Source organism: Trichoplax adhaerens, genomic scaffold (assembly GCF_000150275.1).
Source record: "Trichoplax adhaerens TRIADscaffold_23 genomic scaffold, whole genome shotgun sequence".
Classification (NCBI taxonomy): Eukaryota; Metazoa; Placozoa; class Uniplacotomia; order Trichoplacea; family Trichoplacidae; genus Trichoplax; species Trichoplax adhaerens.
Window position 1 is genome coordinate 947,308 of NW_002060964.1, and position 23,453 is coordinate 970,760.

At 33.8% G+C, this 23,453-nt stretch overlaps 3 protein-coding genes across 3 annotated transcripts; 2 read left to right on the forward strand and 1 right to left on the reverse strand.

Moving 5' to 3' along the window:
- Positions 1 to 5,713: 5,713 nt before the first annotated feature.
- TRIADDRAFT_32316 (uncharacterized protein) lies at positions 5,714 to 5,908 on the forward strand (the record flags this gene model as incomplete). Its single annotated transcript, XM_002117296.1, has 1 exon — positions 5,714 to 5,908. A coding segment is annotated over one exon (195 nt), but the record flags the coding sequence as incomplete, so codon positions are not given.
- Positions 5,909 to 10,580: 4,672 nt separating this feature from the next.
- On the forward strand, positions 10,581 to 14,301 carry TRIADDRAFT_32386 (uncharacterized protein; the record flags this gene model as incomplete). Its single annotated transcript, XM_002117297.1, has 5 exons — positions 10,581 to 10,739; positions 11,749 to 12,123; positions 12,231 to 12,447; positions 13,028 to 13,842; positions 14,053 to 14,301. The coding sequence occupies 5 exons, from the start codon at positions 10,581 to 10,583 to the stop codon at positions 14,299 to 14,301; spliced, it is 1,815 nt and encodes a 604-aa protein (XP_002117333.1).
- A 2,563-nt stretch (positions 14,302 to 16,864) lies between these two features.
- Positions 16,865 to 22,063, reverse strand: TRIADDRAFT_32433 (uncharacterized protein; the record flags this gene model as incomplete). The annotated part of the gene is made up of 21 exons (XM_002117350.1): positions 16,865 to 17,233; positions 17,303 to 17,371; positions 17,490 to 17,585; positions 17,657 to 17,833; positions 17,933 to 18,041; positions 18,130 to 18,416; positions 18,489 to 18,570; positions 18,736 to 18,920; positions 18,989 to 19,081; positions 19,308 to 19,514; positions 19,587 to 19,652; positions 19,729 to 19,810; positions 19,916 to 20,022; positions 20,093 to 20,152; positions 20,231 to 20,359; positions 20,493 to 20,543; positions 20,629 to 20,737; positions 20,973 to 21,064; positions 21,208 to 21,267; positions 21,626 to 21,737; positions 21,987 to 22,063. The coding sequence occupies 21 exons, from the start codon at positions 22,061 to 22,063 to the stop codon at positions 16,865 to 16,867; spliced, it is 2,619 nt and encodes an 872-aa protein (XP_002117386.1).
- Between the last annotated feature and the right edge of the window lie 1,390 nt (positions 22,064 to 23,453).

The following is a 23,453-nucleotide window of genomic DNA, read 5'->3' on the forward strand; positions in this document are numbered from 1 at the left end:
AATATATCAATGACTAAAATATGCGGATTTCCGTTTTTATTTGCATTCTATTAAATTTTTTGCTGATTAAATAGTGACTTTACAATGGCGAAAGCAAGAACATCATACAATTTGCAGCATGCGTATATTCAAGGGCAGGTAAATATTCTACTGATATCATAGTAGCCGTATCAAATGTACAGAGTCCGCGTAGCAGGTGGCATTTCTTAGTTAATGTATGATAAATCGTGTGATATCTTTGCAGAATCTATACTATTATCTTAAGAGTCAAGTTCATTAATAAGATTTTTATTCTCGTAGTATATGCAATATTGGATAGTAGTAACATGAGCAGTTATGAGCATTATTTCTATTAGCAATGATAATTAATTTTAGAATCATAGAAATAACCAATTTCTGCACATAAGATATTAAATATATTACTATATTAAATTTAATGAATGATATTATTAAGCATTACAATACGCGTAAGTACAGTCATAAGAATAATCCAGTAAGTAGAATTCTCATGCACAATAGGTAATTTTACAACCATTATTTTAGAATTGATAACATAGCATCAATACAACGTGTTCTAGCTTTTGTCAGTTTAATATTAACAAGATTTAAGTATATTAAAAATCTGAATAGTGCTTCTGTTCGTCATACTTTAATAATCTATGGAGAATAATAACGAGGAATACTGTCGATTTCAGAATTTATTTTTTAAAACTGATTTAGTCAATAAAGTGTTGATATTGGGTTTACTTAAAAATTCTATCTTATACCAATATAATAAGAGCGTAATTCTTACACTGTGTAATCAGGCCAATACAGTACTGATTAGCTATGGAGTAGTTATCAGTATATTTGCAGTGAAAACATGATGATATTTCAAGTTCGAAATTTATTTCAACATACTAAAGGGCATAAAGAACTTTAGCACCTCGTATAAGCCTAGTGAACCTATGAGTAAAGTACTACGTATTAGTATCAGTATCATACTAGCAAACTAAGCCATAGATATTAGTAAAAATATCTAATGCATTAAAATTTTATTTCCTTAATTGGACTAAAATTCAAATATTCTTAATGCGGTTGCCTTCGGTGATATCTTAGTATCATGCACTTAGATAACTTTATCTAAATAAATAAAAATACGCACTATAAACAGCAGTGTACCACCAATCTCATTCATTCTGTAAAAATCAAAAACATCTAATTACTTTTATCTTTTGAATTATTAATTTAAATAAATTATAGGAAACAAATAAGAATTATTTATAATTTACATTCTATTAAAGGATCACGTTACATCGATAAATTAAGGTGCTAGTGCGTTAGTCCAACTTCGCTGTCAAAAGAAATGTAATACAGAAATGATATCAATATAAATTGCAGATAATTCGATAAATTTCACTACTAAACAGCTATTCAGAATTTGAATTTAACAGTAGCTAATATGTAGTTACGAAAACTGTTTCAAATAACTCCAATAGTATCTATTTTTGTACTACAACACTGTGGAAAAAAATTAGTATCCTCTAAAGAGTTAAACCTTAAAATTTGGTGCCAGCATTACATTCACTAAGAAAAAGTAATAAATTAGATTCAATCATTTTTTTTAATATTGATCAATCATGAACTGACCTTCGAATAGTAATACCTTTACTATTTAATCTCATTTAATTTTTCCCAACCTTGTGCTTATCTTATAAAATGAACATAATAATAATGATAATCCAATAGCTACTTCATTATTCTTGTATTTGATGATTTATTTACGTATTAGCTTCTTAATTATACGATAACATAATCGATCATCATTTTTCCTATCATAATCACTACTTAAATTAAATTATCCATCAAACTGTTTGAAAATACGTAGATACCTATGATGTCACTATTACTTAATCCTCAGCAGTACGGAATTGGAATGCACGAAATGAGGCTATCATTTCATGTCAACTGCATATATTAACATTAAATTAATACGCAATCTTAATTGTAAAAAATACGTTCTAGGAATAACGAATCATTCCACGCCTCCCAAATGCATCATTGTAGAATGATAATCAATCATTGTAATGAGGTCAAAGTATTTCCCATAGCATTGATCAGGAAATCAGTATTATAGCTAGAGATAGTTTCCGCTGAGTTATGATAATTAAGTAATTAGCATACCACTGAATGCTTGTTCTGCATGAACATTTTACCGCAATTACGTATGTTAAAAGTCATATGTGCATGATAAATAATTAAATAATATTAGAAGGTAAGATCTAATTACTTTAAATAAACGCAAGTTGTATGATCATTTATATATTTTACTCTTGGTTTATCTTCACTATTTTTAATGAAATCAGCACTACGTTAGATATTGTAAATTCATTTTTAACGCAATTCCGTACATGAATAATAGCTCTAAGTTTACCAATTTATGGCTAATAGATAGTGACATATTTTATGAAACATTTGTACGATAATATAGCTTATAATCAAACTATATAATAGATCAAAAAATTAAAGTACAGATAGCATCAGTAAAGATTTGTAAATGTAAAAATCTTACTAAAGTAAACAGTAATGTCAAAGTACAATATCGTTATTTTATAAATAATTTGCAAAGGTCAGTTGGATAAGTCAATAAACAAAATGTTATAGCGCTTTGTGAGCTATTTGAGCTTTTACTGTATACTATCGTAACATCAAAAACAACTCTGAAGACGCAAAAGCATTTTGAACTAAATTAGCACGCTAAGAAATTACAAATTATTCCATTAAACTCTAGTGTCCGCATTGGCCTTCTTATTTTACTATAGTCAATCTATAACTTTACAATAACTATCTGCAGTTGTATCTATTAGCTCAAATTTTTAAATTAAATAAAAATTGCATGTATGTATGTTGGTTTAATAAGCAAGAGTTGAGCATATAGTAAGGCACCGTGATTAGAATCCTACGTTACAATAAATGAATAGATTTTACTCCAACAATTATAATAAAAATAGTTAAAACTCTTAATATAACAATATCAATATAAATTATCGAGAAATCTTCAGGATACTATAAACAACATTCCACAATTGTTGATCTTAATAATTATAAATCGCTATAGATAGATAGCATTATATCTGAAAAAAAATTCATATAACATTGCTTACCATGAATGGAACTGTCAACTTTAACGATTTTGTTTGCCCCCTTCGGAGATAGTTCACAGCGGTTGCTTTTGCAAAATGTTATAAAATCTCATCGACTTCGCTAGCAAACTTCAGATCTCACAGTTGAGCGAACAAGTTGTGAAATCACCTCTTACAAGAAGAAACAAATCGGATTCTTCAAAGCACTCGATTCCTTAAATTAAAACTTACGCCATTTCAAGATCATTAGGTATTACAACTTAATTTTTGACCTATGTAGCTGCCAAATTTTTCATTATCTAAGATATTCTTAGTTTACTATAAGTTATGGCTCAGTTTCAATATGCTGTACTTCAAGCATATAGATTTAAACTTAAAACCTACTCTATTATAGTATAACTAAATTTATTGTATCAAATAGCTGCATCACTATTTTATAACTCTGTTAAACTAATTTTAAGTAGCGGCGATGTAAGCTGTATAAATCTACTTTCGCTAGAATACTGTAGTAATTTGCGTTGTTATGTAAACTGATACAAGTAACTGTAATGTGAAGAATTGTGAGGATATTTCAGAATAAGAGCCACAACTCATAAGCCTTTTATTTCTTAATGTTTCCTGTTTTATTTTTCCTCTCAGTTTATCCTCCTGAAAGAAGAACTTCTGCATTACCATGTCTCGATTTTTGTTCATTGCATTTATCGTTTGCATGCATAGCTGCATACTGGTATCAGGTGCTGTAATACCAGCCAATAGGAAGCGATCCAATCATATGCCGGACAAGGTCTATCAAATTTTCCGCCCTCAAATTTACTATAGGGATAACCAAGCCAACCGCATTTCCACCATTTCCCACATCGACGCTCACGTTTTTGGAGGTCGATACCGCATTGAATTGGTTTTGAATCGCCAACTTGTAGCCAACAATTTTCAACATACCTTTCAGAATCAGCAAGGTAGCATTGAACGTTATCAAGGATCGACTGAGCTCTGCCATTATCAAGGTCGACTCCTCTGGTTTAGTCCAACTAATGAGGTGGGATAAAATTTCCAGTTTATTTATTTTGATAATCATTACCGCAGCTCGATTGCTATAAAATGATTGGCTTGTAGTTGAGCAGTTTTTCGATGAGTGCGCTATTCAAAATATCTCTAATATATAGAATAGTAAAGCCACTCTTAGAGGGAGGTCTTGTAGTTAACTTATTTATTCATCATTGATCGTCGTTGTTTATTTAAATGACATCGGCATTAATTTTCTACAGATGTATTTTGATACTAGTATATTAGTAGCTGAAGAGTTGAGATTTTCTTTTATAACATTAAATCAGCTTGCATCTCTTTTCTTACCTAAGATCAATACTGCACATTTTTACTATACTCTAAAATTTAATTCAAGTATACATCTTATTCATTTCTATTTTAAGTCTATGTCTACAGCAATAATATCGTTTAATATATAGATTAGTTTGACATGATTTTCGTAGTAATTAATGCATAGAATTATTTTACTTTTATAGACTGTACCGTTGAAGAGCGAAGTTATCCTAAGTGCATGCAATGGATTGAACGGAATGGTCATGTTTGATAACAAGGTCTTCATTGTCGAACCGCGCAATGAAAGAAATGATATTGAAGGAGAGCATGTTATCTTCGAAGAGGAATTCGAAGGAGATGAATATCCTGATCCTCTTTCTGAATCCACAGATGGAACTTCACAAGAGCAACATGAGGATGAAAATGAAGACGATCCAGAAGGACATAATGAACATGAAGATGAGTATGATGACGAACGTGAAAATGAAGAAGAACACGAAGATGATGAAAAGGAACGACGTCGCATGAGACGCCGAACAGTCCGCAAGACCAAATTTATCGAATTAGTTATCGTTAATGACAAAAGATTTGTAGATAACTTAGATGGTAACTTAAAGGCAGTTGAAAATCATGCTATTCAGGTACCTTATTGAATATTAGCCATCCTTTCAACATAGTATATTTTATAGCTCGTTTAATATATATTTAGCCATGTCTGGTAACAAACTTTTTTCCTACTTTCACAGATTGTCAACTTAGTTGATGCAATGTATAAGGCAATTAACATACGAGTAGCTTTGGTCGGCATGGTCACCTGGAATGTTAAGGATGAGATTGCTATTAGCCGTAATTCGAAAACCACTTTACAAAGACTCAGCTTGTATCGATCTACAGGTTTCTTGAAAAATATCTCCAATGATAACGTGCAGTTGTTGACTGGTATCATCTTCACTGATGGAGCAGGTACCCAAAATTGTCCAAATAAATTTTAATCTAATCAGATTTAGCAAAGATTAGATGACTTTATCTGCAGATGCGCGTTCTAGCTCCAGACTAGCCTTAAGTAAAATCGTCTATTTCTTTAATAATTAGGACGTGCTTGGCAATCCACGATGTGCAAATATTATTCTACCGGAGCAAACTACGCTTTCGAGAATATCGCTAGAGCAGCTGCCTTCATGGCACGTAATATTGGTCACAATCTAGGAATGAGAACAGATCGATATGGTCACTGCAGCTGTAGAAAAAATAATGAAATTACCAAGGGATGCATCATGTCGTCTCAAATTAACGGTCCTCCAGCCTTGTCATTTTCACCTTGCAGCGTTAAAGATTTAAAGAAGGCCTTCCAAGAAGGAGTTGGTCAATGCCTTACTAATAAGCCATCAATCCCTAAACCTAAACCGGTTTGCGGCAACGGAATCGTCGAAAAAGATGAACAATGCGAATGTGCATCAAAAATGAAATGTACTGAATTAGGCTGCAATCCTAAGACTTGCAAATTTCACCCTGTGCCTCCAACATCAACGATGAATCCAACTAATAACGTCGAGGTTACCCAAAGCCAAGTTGAAACTGTCAAGACTACACAACGTCCAACATCGACAATGAATCCAACTAATAACGTCGAGGTTACCCAAAGCCAAGCTGAAACTGCCAAGACTACACAACGTCCAACATCGACAATGAATCCAACTAATAACGTCGAGGTTACCCAAAGCCAAGTTGAAACTGTCAAGACTACACAACGTCCAACATCGACAATGAATCCAACTAATAACGTCGAGGTTACCCAAAGCCAAGTTGAAACTGTCAAGACTACACAACGTCCAACATCGACAATGAATCCAACTAATAACGTCGAGGTTACCCAAAGCCAAGGTGAAACTGTCAAGACTACACAACGTCCAACATTGACAATGAATCCAACTAATAACGTCGAGGTTACCCAAAGCCAAGTTGAAACTGTCAAGACTACACAACGTCCAACATCGACAATGAATCCAACTAATAACGCCGAGGTTACCCAAAGTCAAGCTGAAACTGTCAAGACTACACAACGTCCAACATCGACAATGAATCCAACTAATAACGTCGAGGTTACCCAAAGTCAAGCTGAAACTGTCAAGACTACACAACGTCCAACATCGACAATGAATCCAACTAATAACGTCGAGGTTACCCAAAGCCAAGCTGAAACTGTCAAGACTACACAACGTCCAACATCGACAATGAATCCAACTAACAACGTCGAGGTTACCCAAAGTCAAGCTGAAACTGTCAAGACTACACAACGTCCAACATCGACAATGAATCCAACTAATAACGTCGAGGTTACCCAAAGCCAAACTGAAACTGTCAAGACTACACAGTTGCCAGCAACTCAAGCTAACATTGCCACCACCAAGAAGCAATCGGTCACTGAAGTAGGTATCGCTTCTATGAAATCTGAAACTGAAGCAATTTCAGCTACCGAAAAATTGGAAAATGTAACTGAAAAGCCAGTACATCGTGCAACCGAAAGCATGCCACAAGGAGAATCAAACGAAGCGGGACCTAATGAAAACAGCGAGCCTATCAATGTTTAGTTTTCAAGATATTGATGCCGATTGGATTTTTTTACTTGATAGAATGGTATTCTTATTTTTAATGTCATGGTTCGATTTTATCTCAGTTATTAGATATTTTTTTGACCTTTTTTTTCGATGTAATCAACAGTATTTATTAGAATTAGCTTATGATATAGTACTATCCTGGCCTGTTTATATTTACGAAGCTTAATATAACATTTTGACAACTTACGGTATACCTAAGCGTTGCAAGGTCAAATATCTTGTCGTAGTATTAGTTTATAATGGTAGCAAGAGCTTTGTTAAAGGGAGGAATGGAAGCTGTATATCAAGAACCATGTGATCATGTAGTAATCAATTTCAATTTTGGTGTAGACTGTTAGCCATTTATTTTATCAATTTTATAAAAATTGTTCTAAAATGCTTGGACTTAATAGCACACATCTAATGTTTAAATTTTTCTTGGCCTGAACTCATTATTTTTTATTTTCTTTCGCTTATTTTATCAAACGAGTATTTTAGTCTATCCTGACTGTTAATTAAGTACCGTATCAACATACTTGATAAAAATTGTCGATGATAGAGGTAATCGTTAGATTAACCGCAGTTTTTAACTTACCGTTTTCGTATTAACTGCTAAGATGCAGTAATACCACACACAACTTTAGTCGTTTACTATCCTTATTACTACTTTTATAATCCATTTTATATGTAAATGATTAATTCTCTATTTAAAGTACGATTATAATAGTAATTGGATAGAAATTATCGATTATATTATATAATTAATTATCATAATTAACTACTGTTTGAACTACTTCAATAAATGTTTGCAATTTAAAGTTATCTTATCTTGTATTTAAATTATTGCTAAACCCCTGCTGCACGCCTACCGATCTTAGTTCAGATGCATGTATACGTAGCCACTTTCAAACTTTAATCCCAAATTAAATCAAGTACGTCGTAATGTTTTTAAGTCAATTTTTCAAAAACAGCTCAGCCGTTTCTAAATATTACTAGTATTACTCTACTGTAAAATGGGGAATGATAGAAATAGATAATCTGATTTTGTAATATAATAACCCATCGAAAGTAAGGTAGTTATGTATGGTAAGTATAATAATACACCTCAAAAAAATCTGTATGATTTGCGCTAATATTGCTTAATATTGTTACATGCCATCATGCGAACTTATTTGTTATAGTAAGACCCAGTAAGAGATCAGACTAGAAGATAATCAACCGACTTGTCTTATACCGGCAATGCTTGTGTTAATTAGCTTGATTATTAAATTTATCTCAATGAACACAGAACTATAGTATGATGATCTCATGTTGATAATTTAGACATTACAGTAAATTAAGACGGTAAACGTTGATGAGAGTCAGCGCTGGATATGAAAAGCCGGAATTCAACTTAATAGCAGCTGCAGGATATTATTACCCGATCGATTTTTTATTCAATCAAAACTGTTATCACGCTCAAAATCAGGTAGAATGTTATTTACGGGTACATATGACATCAGCAGCAAATACTAAGAGTCTTTAAGTTAATTATATTATATATTATTTCAAAGCGATTGCCTTTATTCACAACAAATTATCCAAATAATTACTTAAATCTTATAATATGGTTTCAATTAATATATAGCTGAAGCTATACAATCAGAAATCAGATCCTAAATTGAGGTCTCTATCACGCTTAAAATTAAAATTGACAGAATAATATTATAGCACATGATAACAGAAGCAAACGCTAAAAAATTGCTTAAAAATACACTCGTGTATATAATATATAGAGACAATTTGAAGAGATCAGTTTATTTATAACAAGTTATTTCAGAATATTGTTACGCCTTCATAGCATGATTTTAACTGTTACATAGTTAACCCCTTCCTTACAATCTAAAGCGACATATTAAATCAAGACCAATATCAGGCTTAAAATCAAGTAGAATGTTACTCTAATATTAGAAATGAACGCTAAAAATGCTTCAAGGTGATTTCATACTAATGCGTGCTACTTATAGTATACTTTAATGTATATTTAATCAGCCGAGTAAAGATTTCTCACCGAAGCAAACATACGTATGTTGCCCTAATTGGTACACATTCGATTCTAATCAGTCAACTCATCAGGGTTGCAGCTAGTAGTTGCCAGTTATCGACAATCATAAGTAATTATAATTGCTTGAGAAGTCTAAGCACCATCGTGTGCACTGTTTGATTTGGTTACGTTCTGTTGTAAGATCCACCGTGATCTATATTGTCTCAGTTAGACCGTAAGGGCAAATAATATTCAACGTTATTTTGGATCATTACTTGGTCTCAAATAAAGAGCAACCTAGGACTAACAGCTATCGATCAGGTATTGATTATTTGTGTAGAAGTAGTCCAATTAGTACTTTAGTCGGAGTACCTCGAGAATTTGCCGCATCTGCAGATGAATAAGTTCTCATACGATACGTTAAATATACTAAACGGTAACACAGCTTTTCATTCAATAGCATAGGATCACTATCGAAAATAGACTATCAACATTGTATTCTATTTTAATTTATCCCATCATTGTGACAAGCAATATCATTCAAGGCATTCTAATAAGACATTCTATATTATCATGTAAATTAAACTGTCATTAGTATTGTTTCAGACTCCGAAGTATTGTCTATCGAGTATAATATAGCCTTGAAAACTTAAAGTATATATTACTACTATTCGATCAAACATTTTCTCTTATTCAACGACAGTTTAGTTATACCGCTCTGCTTAAAATTCCGTCTATGTTTTCGGAGTGTCTTGATTTATTTCGTGATTGTATTCAATTGACGTGAGGCGCGCTTTTCTAATTTTTAAACGCTGAATTTTTACTGCATTTTTTTATTTCTTCTTGCCTTCATCCAGTGACTTTAAACTTATTTCTTATTTACCAATTTGATATTAATATTTTAGTGGCGAAATTCACCAACATTATCATCAACATGATCATCAATCAAAGGTTCCTTGATGGCATATATTAATGAGGAACGACTGAACTAATTTATTGCGGCAGACTTGCTAGTTTCCTCGGAAATATCTCTTGAGATGAATTAATTTGGAATCTTATTCTGATAACTATGCTGATAACTGATAGGATTAAAAGTAACATCGGATCATCATGTCCAGTGCTTTAAATATTTTCTGTCTAATTTGTAAGATGATATTGAACGAATTCCTCGATTAAATAATATAGATATAACTGATATGATTCTTTCACGATATTGAAAGTGCTTGGAAAGAAATTACTATTACAGATATGAATCGAAATACTTTAATTCTCTTGGTTTCATCAAATTCCATCATGATTTTTGTAACTGGTTTATGCTGTTTACTGCTATTAGTAGATGCATCTTCTTTAGTCAATCCTCGACACAGGGCCAATTTCGTAAGCCAAACTAGGAATAATCAAAATACATCCAACCATCCATCCAGTTCTAATCACCAGCTAAAGAGTCTAGAATATGTTGTTCGACTAAGTTATCGTTATACTCGCAATGGTAGCAATCGGCGATCAATCCTGCAATCGATAACGATGAAGATTTCTCAACATCGATTAACGATCAGATTAGAAAGAAACAATCAATTGTTACCAACTAACTATCGCCATATTTACCAGAATGCCCAAGGCAATTTAGTCCATCATAAGAATAGCAATACGGCAGCGGATCCACATTGCTATTATCATGGTCTAGTATATTCATGGCCTAATTTAAAGGTGAGAAACAGCGTAACTCTACGTAATAAACTATTCATGATAAGGTCTTTCCTAACTAAGTACGATAATCATATTCTACCTCTCTTGCCATCTCGATCATAACGATATTAAAATAAATATGTTGAGTAAACCTATCGAATACCGCTATATCATACATATATTACCTACCCATTCCGCGGAAAGTTACGGTACTAAAAATATATATATATATACAACTAATAATCCTCCAGTGTCCTATTAATTATTTTCCTATTTAACCTAAGGCAAAGTCTGAAATTGTTATGATTAGGAATAACTTGTTACCGTTTTTGTTAACATCGGCTATCGATAAACTACGAGTTAGAAAAGGTAGAAATCTCAGATCATCTAGTTATGAATCCATTTAGCGCTACTGGTGATCTGTTATTGTATTAAATTGAATTCATATTAAAGCAGTATTCCTTGAAATGAGGAAATGTAATGGTCGTGAAGGAGAGATACCTGATGAGTAATTTCTTTATCGTACTAAATAATAATCCTATAAGGTCACAACTTAGGCACCTACGTATGAAACTAATCACAGTAGAATACTGTACTTTGATAGAATTGTTAGCAAGCAGAATTTTATAAAGATCTTATAATAACGTTAGTAAAATTCTGGATGTAGTTATCGGGTGTAGCATTTTGTCTAGCTTAAACCGAAGGCCATTGCATAGATCTGAGAAAGAAGATTTTGTGCCATAGATTAGCTCGCAAAGTAAATTGTCATCATCAATTCTTTAATGCAAAAGCGAACTACAAAAGAAATACAATTCTCTACAAATAATTATGTTGATTTTAATATATGAACATTAAGAAAAGAACTTTAGTTGTATCCTAATGTTACTAGTATAATAATAGACAAGAACTAGATCAATATTGCTAAAGGTATGCGTTCAGTATGTACGGTATAGCCTGTACCATCTTCGACAGTCATGATCATTTTTCTTCTTCACGTTTCATACAGGAAAATAACGATCCGCATAATTACGCCATCTTAAGTAGCTGCCATGGATTACAAGGTATATTTTCATTTCAAGGGGAAATTTTTCGAATACAACCTTCAAATCCACAAAGCACAAGTTTAAATAGTCTACATGTCGTCTCCAAATTAAATCACTTGAACCATTACCATCGAATTACTCGCTCTATATGCAATATAGAAGAGGCAGATACATCATCTCTAGTAGGTAAAGAAATCAATTGGAAACCCGACTTATGGCGACAAAGACGTATCTTGAACGTTAATACCATGTACATAGAGCTGGTGATTGTTAATGATTATCAACAGGTTCAAAAATTCAAAGGCAATTTAACTGCTTTGGAAGAAAATATCTTTCAGGTTTACTTCTTACCGTCATTGCATTTATCAAAACAAATAGCTTCTGTTATAGCAGTAATTTTATATCCATTTTATTGCCTAAACAACATGTCCGTCTCCTTTACTAGATCGTCAATCACCTTGATAGTATCTATAAATCCGTCAATATACGCATTGGATTAACCGGTATTGTTAGTTGGAATATTAAAAATCCAATTACTGTCACTAATGAAGCTCGTAGGACCTTGGATAACTTTGCCACTTACAAGATCAACACCTTATCCAAATTATTTAATCTCGACAATGCACAACTGTTAACGGGATTATCATTAAATCAACATTCAGGTAACCATTCATTATAAATAGGCTGCATCATGCCGTACTTGCTCTGTCATAGTCTATATTAATCAATGTTTTTCTAGTATTTTAATATCCTCAAAGTAGAATGCTAATAGAATAAAGTAGCTTTCTTCACTACTTCGTTTACTTTGATACCATAATCTTAATTACTCTTAAATCAGTTCCGATTAAAAATAAATGTATCGTTGATAGTAGAATACAGTACAACTATTGTAAAAGTAGCTATTTGTAGCTGTTGGTTTACTATGGCACAGTAATTCTACTTGAATCGATTGTGATTAAAATAGTTAACGTCCTTGAAAACAGAATATGCATAATGCAGTAGGCATCTTAAATCATGTAAATTTGTTCTGATAGTGCTCTTGAGTGGGAGTGATTAAAATAGTTTACCGGTATAATGATTAAGAAAGAGCTAATATATAAGGCCGCCTTGATTACTGCGGCTTAATATATGTCGAGCACTGATATCGACAGGCCCTCTGTCTACCTTTATGTCATAACGGCTATGAACTATTTTCTTATAATGAGTTGACACCAATAAATTCTTATTTTCAATCAATTTTAGGCTTAGCTTATATTTCGACGATTTGTTCGCCTCAATCAGTTGGCGTAGTCCAGTCTTATGACGATAATTTTGACGCAACGGTGACGGTTATTGCTCATGAACTTGGCCATAACTTAGGCATGAGACATGATAATAATGATGTATGCCATTGCCAGTTTAAACCTGATCATGCATATCGCTGCATCATGTCGAGTGCATTAACAGAACCTCCACCCCAAACATTTTCCTCCTGTAGTCTTGATCAACTAAATATAACTATTCAACAAGGGAAGGTAGACTGTTTATTCAACAAACCGATACAGGTAATAACTCCGCCACGATGCGGTAATGGCCTACAAGAAAATGGGGAAGAATGTGATTGTGGCTCTTTGCAAGAATGCGCTAATTCTTGTTGTAATGCAACAACTTGTAAATTATATGATGGGGTTCAATGCCAATCTGGGCCATGCTGCAATCAATGCCATTTTAAAGCTTTTGGTGAATTATGTCGTCAATCTATCAACCAATGTGACTTGCCAGAATATTGTAATGGCCAATCTGCAGCCTGTCCAGCTGATGTTGTAAAGCAATCTACTACACCTTGTGACAACAGTTCCGGGTATTGTTATCGTGGTAGTTGCTTAACAATTAATCGCCAATGCAAGACATTATGGGGATCAACTAGCTATCCAGCTCTACCTATATGCTGGAATACATTAAATATTAGAGGTGATAATTACGGATTTTGCAAGCAAAATGGTAATGATTACAAGCCATGTAATCCAATTGATGTCTATTGCGGTGCTTTACAATGCAATTCGTCAGCTGATAATCCTGTTATAGATAGATCCCATAAAACAGCGAAAATTTATTTTCCAAAAGTAATCAGAATTTGCAATTTGATATTTGCATTTAAGTAATTGTGCAGCAGCTTTAAGATTACTTTTTTTGCAGTTTTACTTTAATAATAGAAATGCAACAAATAGGCTAATGTAAATTTTAAATTGAAGCAGCCAAACACTGATATTATCTCATTTATTTTATAGAATGGCCAAAATATAGAATGCAAAAGTGTGACGATAAATGATGCAAACAGTATAAATATGTTAAATCATGTAGCTAACGGGACCAAATGCGGACATGATAAAATCTGCATTAATCATCAATGCCTTGATATTAATAAGTTAACGGATATAATTCAGTGTTTACCAAGCAATTGCTCTGGACATGGGGTAAGTTTAACTAGCAATCTTTCATGCGTTGATATTATTATTAATGAAATGTTGAGATCTTAATTATGATTTCTTGATTTAGGTCTGTAATAGCAAAGGTCACTGCCATTGTGATGCAGGCTATCGGCCACCGAATTGTCTTCAACCTGGTCACGGAGGAAGTATTGATAGCCATGGTCACGCAGTAATTCTTAATATCACAGCAAATATTTCAGTTAATGTTACTAGTGGTTTATGGGAAAGCACCATAAAAACAACTAAAACTTCTGGATCGCGATCTTTTGATACTTCAACAACATTGAGTGAATTATCCTCAGAACTAGAAATTTCTGCTTCGTTTACAAAAGGAGCTCCATCAAGTAATAATGAAGTATTGATGCTACTTGTAACGACAACAGCGGCAAAACTATTTCAGCCTGGTAATAGTGATCTTTCATATATTGACACTAGTAAAACTAATTCAGCCTTACTTGGCCAAGATAACTCAGTTATGACAAGGCTATATTCTAGTAATCTCGTATTAAATTCCACTACGGAAAAGATTGCAGCAACAACAACCGATCCATTTCTAACGTTAGGTAATAACCAATCAGTGACGAATTCAGCATCAAATACTCCTTTAACTAACGATAAAACGACCTTAATAACCATCCTACTAACAGCATCTGCCGCTGCTGCTATTATTGTAATATCTATAATTGGTTATTTGAAGAGGCGTCGATGGTGCAAGAAAGCTATTACAGAAGATGAAGTTAGGAAATCTGAAATAGAGGATGATAGAAAGACCGACAAAGCAAGCAGCCTCAGGATCACAAACGGATCGGGAATACCTACAAAGCTGATTATCCAAATCAATCCGATCGCTACAGCCAGTTCAAAACAGGAATCAGCAGTTAGCGACACGTAGGGTAATAACTAAAAAGGCTCGTTACGATTGTCTATGCGTGGCTGGGCTCGCGAGAATTGTCTTAAAAGCAGACTCTAGTGGTTTAATAAACTTTAGCTAATCCGGTATATTTAAATTAGTAATCCTTATCTTGAATCTGCTAAATATACCAACACAATGTGTAAAATCGTTTTTTTATCAATGTAAAAATGTGTTAAAGGATCTTAAGCACTACACAAATATTAAACTATTTATGAATCGTTATCCAACAAATGATTTTAAAATTTATTTATAGACTGATTTCAGAGACTGAAGAAGATCATTATCAGTCAACGTGTACATTTTTATATCTAATAGATTATTAATATTTAATCACCTACTACAGCAGGCGATTCTTTCCAATATCAATCAAAGAAAGTACTGTATACATTACAAAATGTTTCTTATCAGCTACATGTAAAATTTAAGATTATGACTTATTACTGATAATAAATCAATTTTGGAGATCATTTCTATCGTTTCAACGAATACCACTGGCAGTCAGAATATTCTGGTAAACTGGTTCGCACTTTTATATACAATAAAAGTAAGCAAAGCAACGCTACTGGCTGCCTTCATCCAAGGTAACGCTAATATTACCTTGAGACTCTCCATGATCAGTATCTTGAGATGCTTTAAAGGACCAAATCTGGCAGTAAATACATAGCGGTTTATCAATCGTGTTACCATAATGTAGTGCATATATAATCAATTAAATGTAAACAAATTAATTTTCTGCAGAATGAAAAATGTAATCGTGGCTATAAAACATAAGTTCTACCATTAACGTTTTCATCTGCATTACCGTTTTCTCATCTGCGGTCATTTGACGCCATTTTTTCGTTGCCAGACTGATAATTTCTCGATGTGCCGCAGTAGGATTTTCTTTTTCTAAATGCGATCGGATTGAATCGAACCAAAGTGTGAACGATGAGACCCTAAAAAGAAATTGTTTATTCAGATTATGTTGTAGGATAATGTAATCGTCACTTTTTTTTCCGACTGACTTGGTCTTTTTTTCCTTCACTTCCGGTTTTTCTTCGGCTTTTCGAGTCTCTTTAAGGGTGTCAAATAACTTCGCTTGGCGCTATAAAGTATGCGTGATGCAAAAGTTAAACAGTTACTTAGTTATTCTCACTTAGTCGTAAATAGTGATGGCAGTGTCAAATCATACCTGAACTTTAACTTTTTTCATATTTTCTCGCTTTTGTTCTAAAACGTTAATAACTAATGTTAATGGCACGAACGTGAACAGATTTCATGATAATAATTGTAACTGAGTACCTGCAGGATTTCCAGGATAACCTCTTCGTTTAGGAGTAATGTCACTATTCGTAAGATTATCGAAATAGCTCATACCCCTTAATCGTGACGTCTTACTGGGGCTCTCAGATACCTGTCAATCAAATTTGTAAATTAAAATCTTCTTTCTAAAACTTAAGTATCTATATCGAGTGTCGAATTGCTCATACTTTGAAAGGATTAGAGGCTTCAACAACAGGCATGAGACGATCTGCTATGTTAAATATAATAAATCTACTTAAATCTAGGTGTATATGTAGTACTATACATGACCCAACTATAACTTCTAAAGCTGTACTTACCCTTGCCGTCAAGTGAATCAGCATTACTTAAAAATGAACTATTCTTTACTTGTTCATCTTCGAACCTATAGTATATGTTTACAAATTGCGAATAACATTATAAAAAAGTAATGTCCGAAATATTACGAAAATGGACTAAAAAAATTTTGGATATGATAACTAACTCATTTTCAGTGGTTCTGGAATTCTTCTTGTGCGATACGATGCCACTCCCGTTATCTGTTTGTAATTCTTCATTTCGTTTTGTTAGAGGACTAGCATATTCCCTTGAAAGAGCAGATAAATCGCTAAAAAACTTTCGCCGCGGAGGTTCCAGGAAATTACCGCCTCCCTCCTCCTCTTCCTCTTCATCTTCTTCAATTTCTAGATTATCACCTAATTCCATTCTTCGCTGATAAATATCTTCCAATTTTTGAGATAACGCCATTCGCCTATTACGCGCAGCATATTTAATAGCTAAGCTAATCTGTAAAAGAAATAATAGTTGCTATTTCCCAATATACATTTGAATTCCAATAAAAGTACATATACATACGGTATGTTCATCAGATAATAGTTCACATAATTCCGCTGCACGAAATTCACGATCAGACTTACATGCCAACTGAAATCAATATTGATATGAGTATATTATTGACATGGATATTTTAAGAGAAACTGTTGTATTCTCATATCAATAAGTAAAAACAATAAAATGCTACTATGTAATTCATAGTATTCACCGCAAATAGTTTCATAATAGTAGCATTTTGTTCCTTCACGTTGTTTCCATCATGCAGCTTCATAAATTTAGCATTGTTATTCCAAAGATATCTTTCCTATTAACATGCATTGTCCAGTTACGTTTCATCAAGTTTAATTATATTTAGAACTATTAAGTAAGCCCAACCTCAAGGGAGCTTTTGTCGGTATTTATCTCGCATAAGGGAATTTGAAGTGGTAATACGGTCGCCACGGGACGTGGTACAGTAGAAGGATAAGCGGACGCTTTACATAAAATACAGCGCAGCTGGCGTGAGTTGCCATTTAGCCCAATTGCCCAATAAGTATCTGATTTGTTTTTCGACTGATAAAAGCATTTCATGTATTAATTTTAAGACGACATATATAGTTAATATCAAAAAAGTAGCAATGAGAGGATTGCTGAGTCATTATGCTAGCATACCAGCTGTCTGGCATTTAGCACAGGAATCCAACTATAACCATACGATTTTTGTAATACTCTCACTATTCCAGCAGTATCGTAAGTGACGGGTACGCCTTCATCACTGAAACTATACGTTCACGTAAAGATTAGAATTAAACAATGATAAATAATAGCCGCCAGCTTTTCATTGCAATACACAATACAATTACTATTACCCTAGCCATGATAGCTTTGATCCAGGTGTGATAGGTAAAGCAGGTTCTAAATATTTATAAATGGAACGACCTTTCTTAGCATCAATGATCTTAACATTAAATCGCTGATTATTGTCGAAAGGTACTCCAGCATGATATACCACCATAATGATATCATCATGTCCTGACATGGCTACAACAGGGCCTGCCAAAGTAAATATTCCTAATTGTATTCCTGATATCGAATATATTCTAACGTTAAAATTGTCAGTGGCTGCAGCTACCCAGGTTTTACCAGCAGCAATGGCCTACAACATAATTAGGTTAAATACACGTAAGTACACCGATAGTAAGAAACTAAAAGTAATGCATCAAGATACCTTAATAATCTCTTTTTCTGGCATGGTAGTTGACCATTCTTTGGAGTTATCCCAGGTAGAGAAATGTAAACAAACTAAAGTACTAGTAGTAAGGATTGCAAATTAAAAGATAAAATTAGTACTTCTAGTATAACTACTCGATCATTACCTATCGAAATAAACCATTGTAATTATATTGTATTGTAGTGATCTAGCTTGAATAGTGGCAAAGTAAATGAAATGATGGTACTAATGCTAACTGTATTACCTAGCCATACTATCATTTCCTTCAGAAGCAAGAAGAAGAGCTTGCGATGATAAAGCTGCCAAGCTATGATTTAGATGATTAGCAATATGTAATGCATGATGCGTAGTGACATCATGAAATTCTACATCAATTGACGATAGATCATCTTCTGTGTGATGATGCACAACACCAACAGAGTTCCACATCTAAGTGAAAGCGAACATAATTAGATTATATCGTCACTTCATGCACGTTATGAATTTTAGTATCCAACCATAATTCGATGATTCAGGTATTTTGGTGTTGAACCAGGCTGAAATTCCCGTTGTAGTGTGATGGCAACGGGTTTAGGCTGCCTCCGTACGGTCTATGGCCCGTGTCGTAATAACATACATTAAAATGGATCATAAAGCCGGAGCGTTAGTACATAAATATAAAATGCCATTTTAAAGTTATATTTGACAACTTTATTCCTAACCACTTTGTCATCTTCAACAATAAATCTATCAAGGTTGTTGTCTATTCCGGACGATAGACCTAAAAAGTCAGAGCTAATTATTTCATATTGCCAGCCTTGTCTTTAATGAAATAACTGCAACCTCAAAAAAAAGATTGTGTGTTACTTTTCTCATACTTATATTGTCATCTTCTTCCTCTGCGCTGTCGATAACAAAATTGCTACGTTTACACCTCTTTTGCTGGTCCAATACCATTTCATCGTCCAATGAATCGATATCCTTTAGATCAATTCCATTGTTTACATCATCATCTGCATCCTTTTTCAAAGTCTGATGTATTTTCTGAAGACAGCAGACAGGTAGAATTTAATGAAATATATTTTTAACTGAAAATTATCCTACAATGTAATATACCCTTTTTTCACTAGATTTCTTTAATAAATCTTCTGGAATAATATTGCTACAGATGCCTAATTGACCCTATCAAGATAAAGACGGATAATTCTTTAATCAAAAGTATACACTGATTTAAAGGTATATGAAACTTCTTCCTTACCTCGATATCAGTATAGGCAATTTCGTTAGCAGACGGGTGCCAAGACAGACCAGTAATTTTTAGGTTTTTATCGTGCGTTACCCTATCGGTACAGTGTTTTGGAACGAGTACAGAAATAGAATTTAGCGCAAACTTTATACGGGAGAAAAGAACGATAGTTAAAAATAGAAGTATTTTAATAACATACTTATCAATTACTTCTTCCCTGGATACATTCCAAATAATTATGACTCCATCATCTCCAGCGGAAGCCAAATATTTACCATTGGGAGACCATACCAAAGTACTTATGATCTATACAAATTGAGGTTAAATTTAATATATTGCACATATCTTCCTAACGGTAACTATCTCTATTACATACGTTTTCATGACCATTTTCACTCAAATTTCCAATTTTTTTCCAGGAAGAACGCTTATATAGCTGTATATTCAATGTACAAATATCGCTTAAATTACGCTATGACTGGTAGCAACAACATATCAGTTTATCAATACTAACCTCAATAGCACAGTCTATGGGTATTGCTAATAATTCTCCACTCTTAGGTTGCCAGGCTAAACGACAAAACGATTTAGTGGCCGAAATATCATTGCATTTAGGCAAAATGGATAGCGAATGACTGCAATCCTGTATTTGTTAAGGCAATAGTAAGATTGTGTTAATTTGTCCATCAATTGCTTCCCAAGTGTCGGATGCATTATTGTACTATTTATGATTTTATTATCCTAATAATGCAAACATTGTCGAAATTGCATCTTACATAAGTTTTCATATCCCAAATTTTCACTGTTCCGTCGCAACTTGACGATACCTAGGTGATGTATTGAAATTGAATCAAGTCACTAACAGAAACACAGTTTTGAGAATTTACGCTGCATGTACGGTAATCATTTTACCAAATAACTGTCAGTTGGATCGAATGCTACGGTGAGTATAGGAGCTTCGTGACCAGTTAAAGTATGATTGTTATAGTTATTAACAGAGACAACTTTAATTTCGAAATCCCTTAATAAATAATTATAAGATATATATCAGACATTTTATCAGCAACAGTTAAGTCAAGTTAAAAATATATATATATATTGAACGCCACTACATGACGGAACAACTATGACATGACTACTTTATTCAATGTATTTTAAATCTGGAAATCCATTCATTTCGTCTATAATATTCTTTATCCCATGCATATGTTAACAAATGCTATCCAATTTATAAGTCACTATTAACATCAGCTTACTCAGCTCCGGCAGCAACTTTATCTCCATGTTGATTAAAAGTGACATGAGAAACTTGTGCTGTAAATCGTGTTACGATTCCATCAGGGGTACCCTAAGGAAACATAATACCATTGTCAATGACGAAGCATTGCTTGAAGCCTATGAGCGACAGCAAGAGCACAATCCATACGCACAAAGACGATTGTAGGCGCACAGCAGTACACTTTATCAAGAAAAGTGTTTGCGACAATTTACCGTTGGAAAAGAATACATCCACACAGAATTACTTTCACCAACAGCGACAAGGAAATTATTCTGAAATGATTTGATATCAGGATGAGAAAAGATTGATCTTGAGCATATCCGTCTGAGTATTAGAAATACTACTGCAGCTGTCTTACGAAGTCGTTTAAATTACTTTCTACACGTGATAACTATTAGTCAAACATATATATTAGACGCTGTAGGCAATGCCGTTTGAACTAAGAGCAATTCAATTACAAATGGCATCATGAATGATTTGCTTCTGTTATCAAAGTCTCTAACTTCCATTTACACCGTTGTATTTGAGATAGAAACATTGCTAACGATGCATACGATCGAGTACAAAATATAGTCACTGAATTATTTCATAATTAAAAAATTCATAGTGAGTAATTGCCATTTATAATACCTTAACAGCAATACTGTTTACTGGATGCTTGACTCCAACTGAAACTGGATCATCATCGTCGTGACCATGGTAAATTCTAACATCGCCATCACTACCTGCTGTTGCTAAATGCCTATAGCAAGAAATACAGTCCATCAAGCCGTATGTTTCATTTTAATTATTGAATGCTAAAGACTACTTTTTGCTCTATCCATTCGTCTCCTGACCAAACAAAATCACTTAGACATTCTTTAATTTTTATTAACACTATTGCATAGGTGATCGTTTCTTATTTTACTCCGAGTGCTACATCAGTGTAGGAGACCATACGTACACGTTACGTTGAAAGCTACTCTATCAACGAAGCATTAGGCTGACTTACTCTCCATTAGAACTATAGCAAACATCGGTATGGCCTTCGCTGTGAGCAAATCTCATACATTCCTTGACTATAACCATTTCTATTGAAAAATTGAACAAGAAGGATAAAAATCTCTTTTAGTGATGAGTATCCATATCCATACGAGCTTTTTGCACAAGAAGATCACTCACGAACATGCATGAATGATATCCTATCTTTGATGGACAATGTCCGTTACGACATGATAGCAAAGCAACCTCAAAGCCTAAAATATGCAATTCTACTATCAAGCCTATCTATCTAGCACCTATTATTATTCCATACCTTAGCTCTCTCTGAATATGAACAACAGTAATGAATGATTCCTTGGTTGAGAAAAGTTGAGATCAACTTGATGGATTCTGATGTCTGTAGGGCAAGAGTCAATGCTGTCAGGGATTTCTTGCTTTGACGCTCTCTCTCTCCAATCAATTGGTGAATGTCCTCCAACAACAGTAATGGTGGTTTTAATGACTGCAATGGATTTTAAACCAGTATTTCATGCAATAGTAGAAGGGATAGCTGCAATATTCAACTATTTGTAGCCAAGAAATGACTTGATTGGATCGCTAAAGAGAGCTGCTCCAGCGACAGCATTCATTCTTTATTATTTTGATGGATTGGATTTCGCGCCAAGTTGAATGTACCGTGTACAGTACACGTAGTACAGTACTGTACAATATATACTGTACAAGTGTACTGTACTGTAGATGTCCATTGTCCAGGACGGTAGACTGTCAAGGGCCGATTCTGTGCAGCTCAGTACTGTACTGTACTGTACTATACGTCTGATAGACTCCACTGGTGTCGTTTCGGTAGCATTGCTATTTTCACAACTAACTTCGTTCTCAGTGAAAATACACTTCGCATCATTTTGGACTTGCCTTAATTGCTTACTGTAATTACTGTACTGTAAGTCACGGTAGTGACAGTGTTGGCAAGGGTAATGCTCTGTGACTTTTTCTATATTCCATACAACATTACTATCCATTGACAGTATGAGTCTGAATTGGATATTGAGATAGACATGATGCATTAAGATGAAAGCCAGAGTACAGTTACGCAAAGCATGCTGAAATACTATACTGTATACTTTAATTTGCCTGTGCATCTCATAGTGCTGTAGTTCGTGTCGAGTTGAAGCGTCAACCACTTTGTAAAGCGAGACTACGGTACAGTGTACAGTGTACAGTACGTAGAACAAACTACTGTACTGTACACTAGAAAAGGTGTACAGTACAGTACTGTAGTGTTTGATTTGCCTGTTCATCTCATAGTGGATCTCATAGTATACAGTGTACAGTGTACAGTACCGTACTGCGTTCCACCGTACTGTACTGTACAGTGTACAGTACATTACAGTACTGTACAGTACACTAGAAATGGTATACACAGTACTGTACTGTAGTGTTTGATTTGCCTTTCCATCTCATAGTGGATCTCATAGTG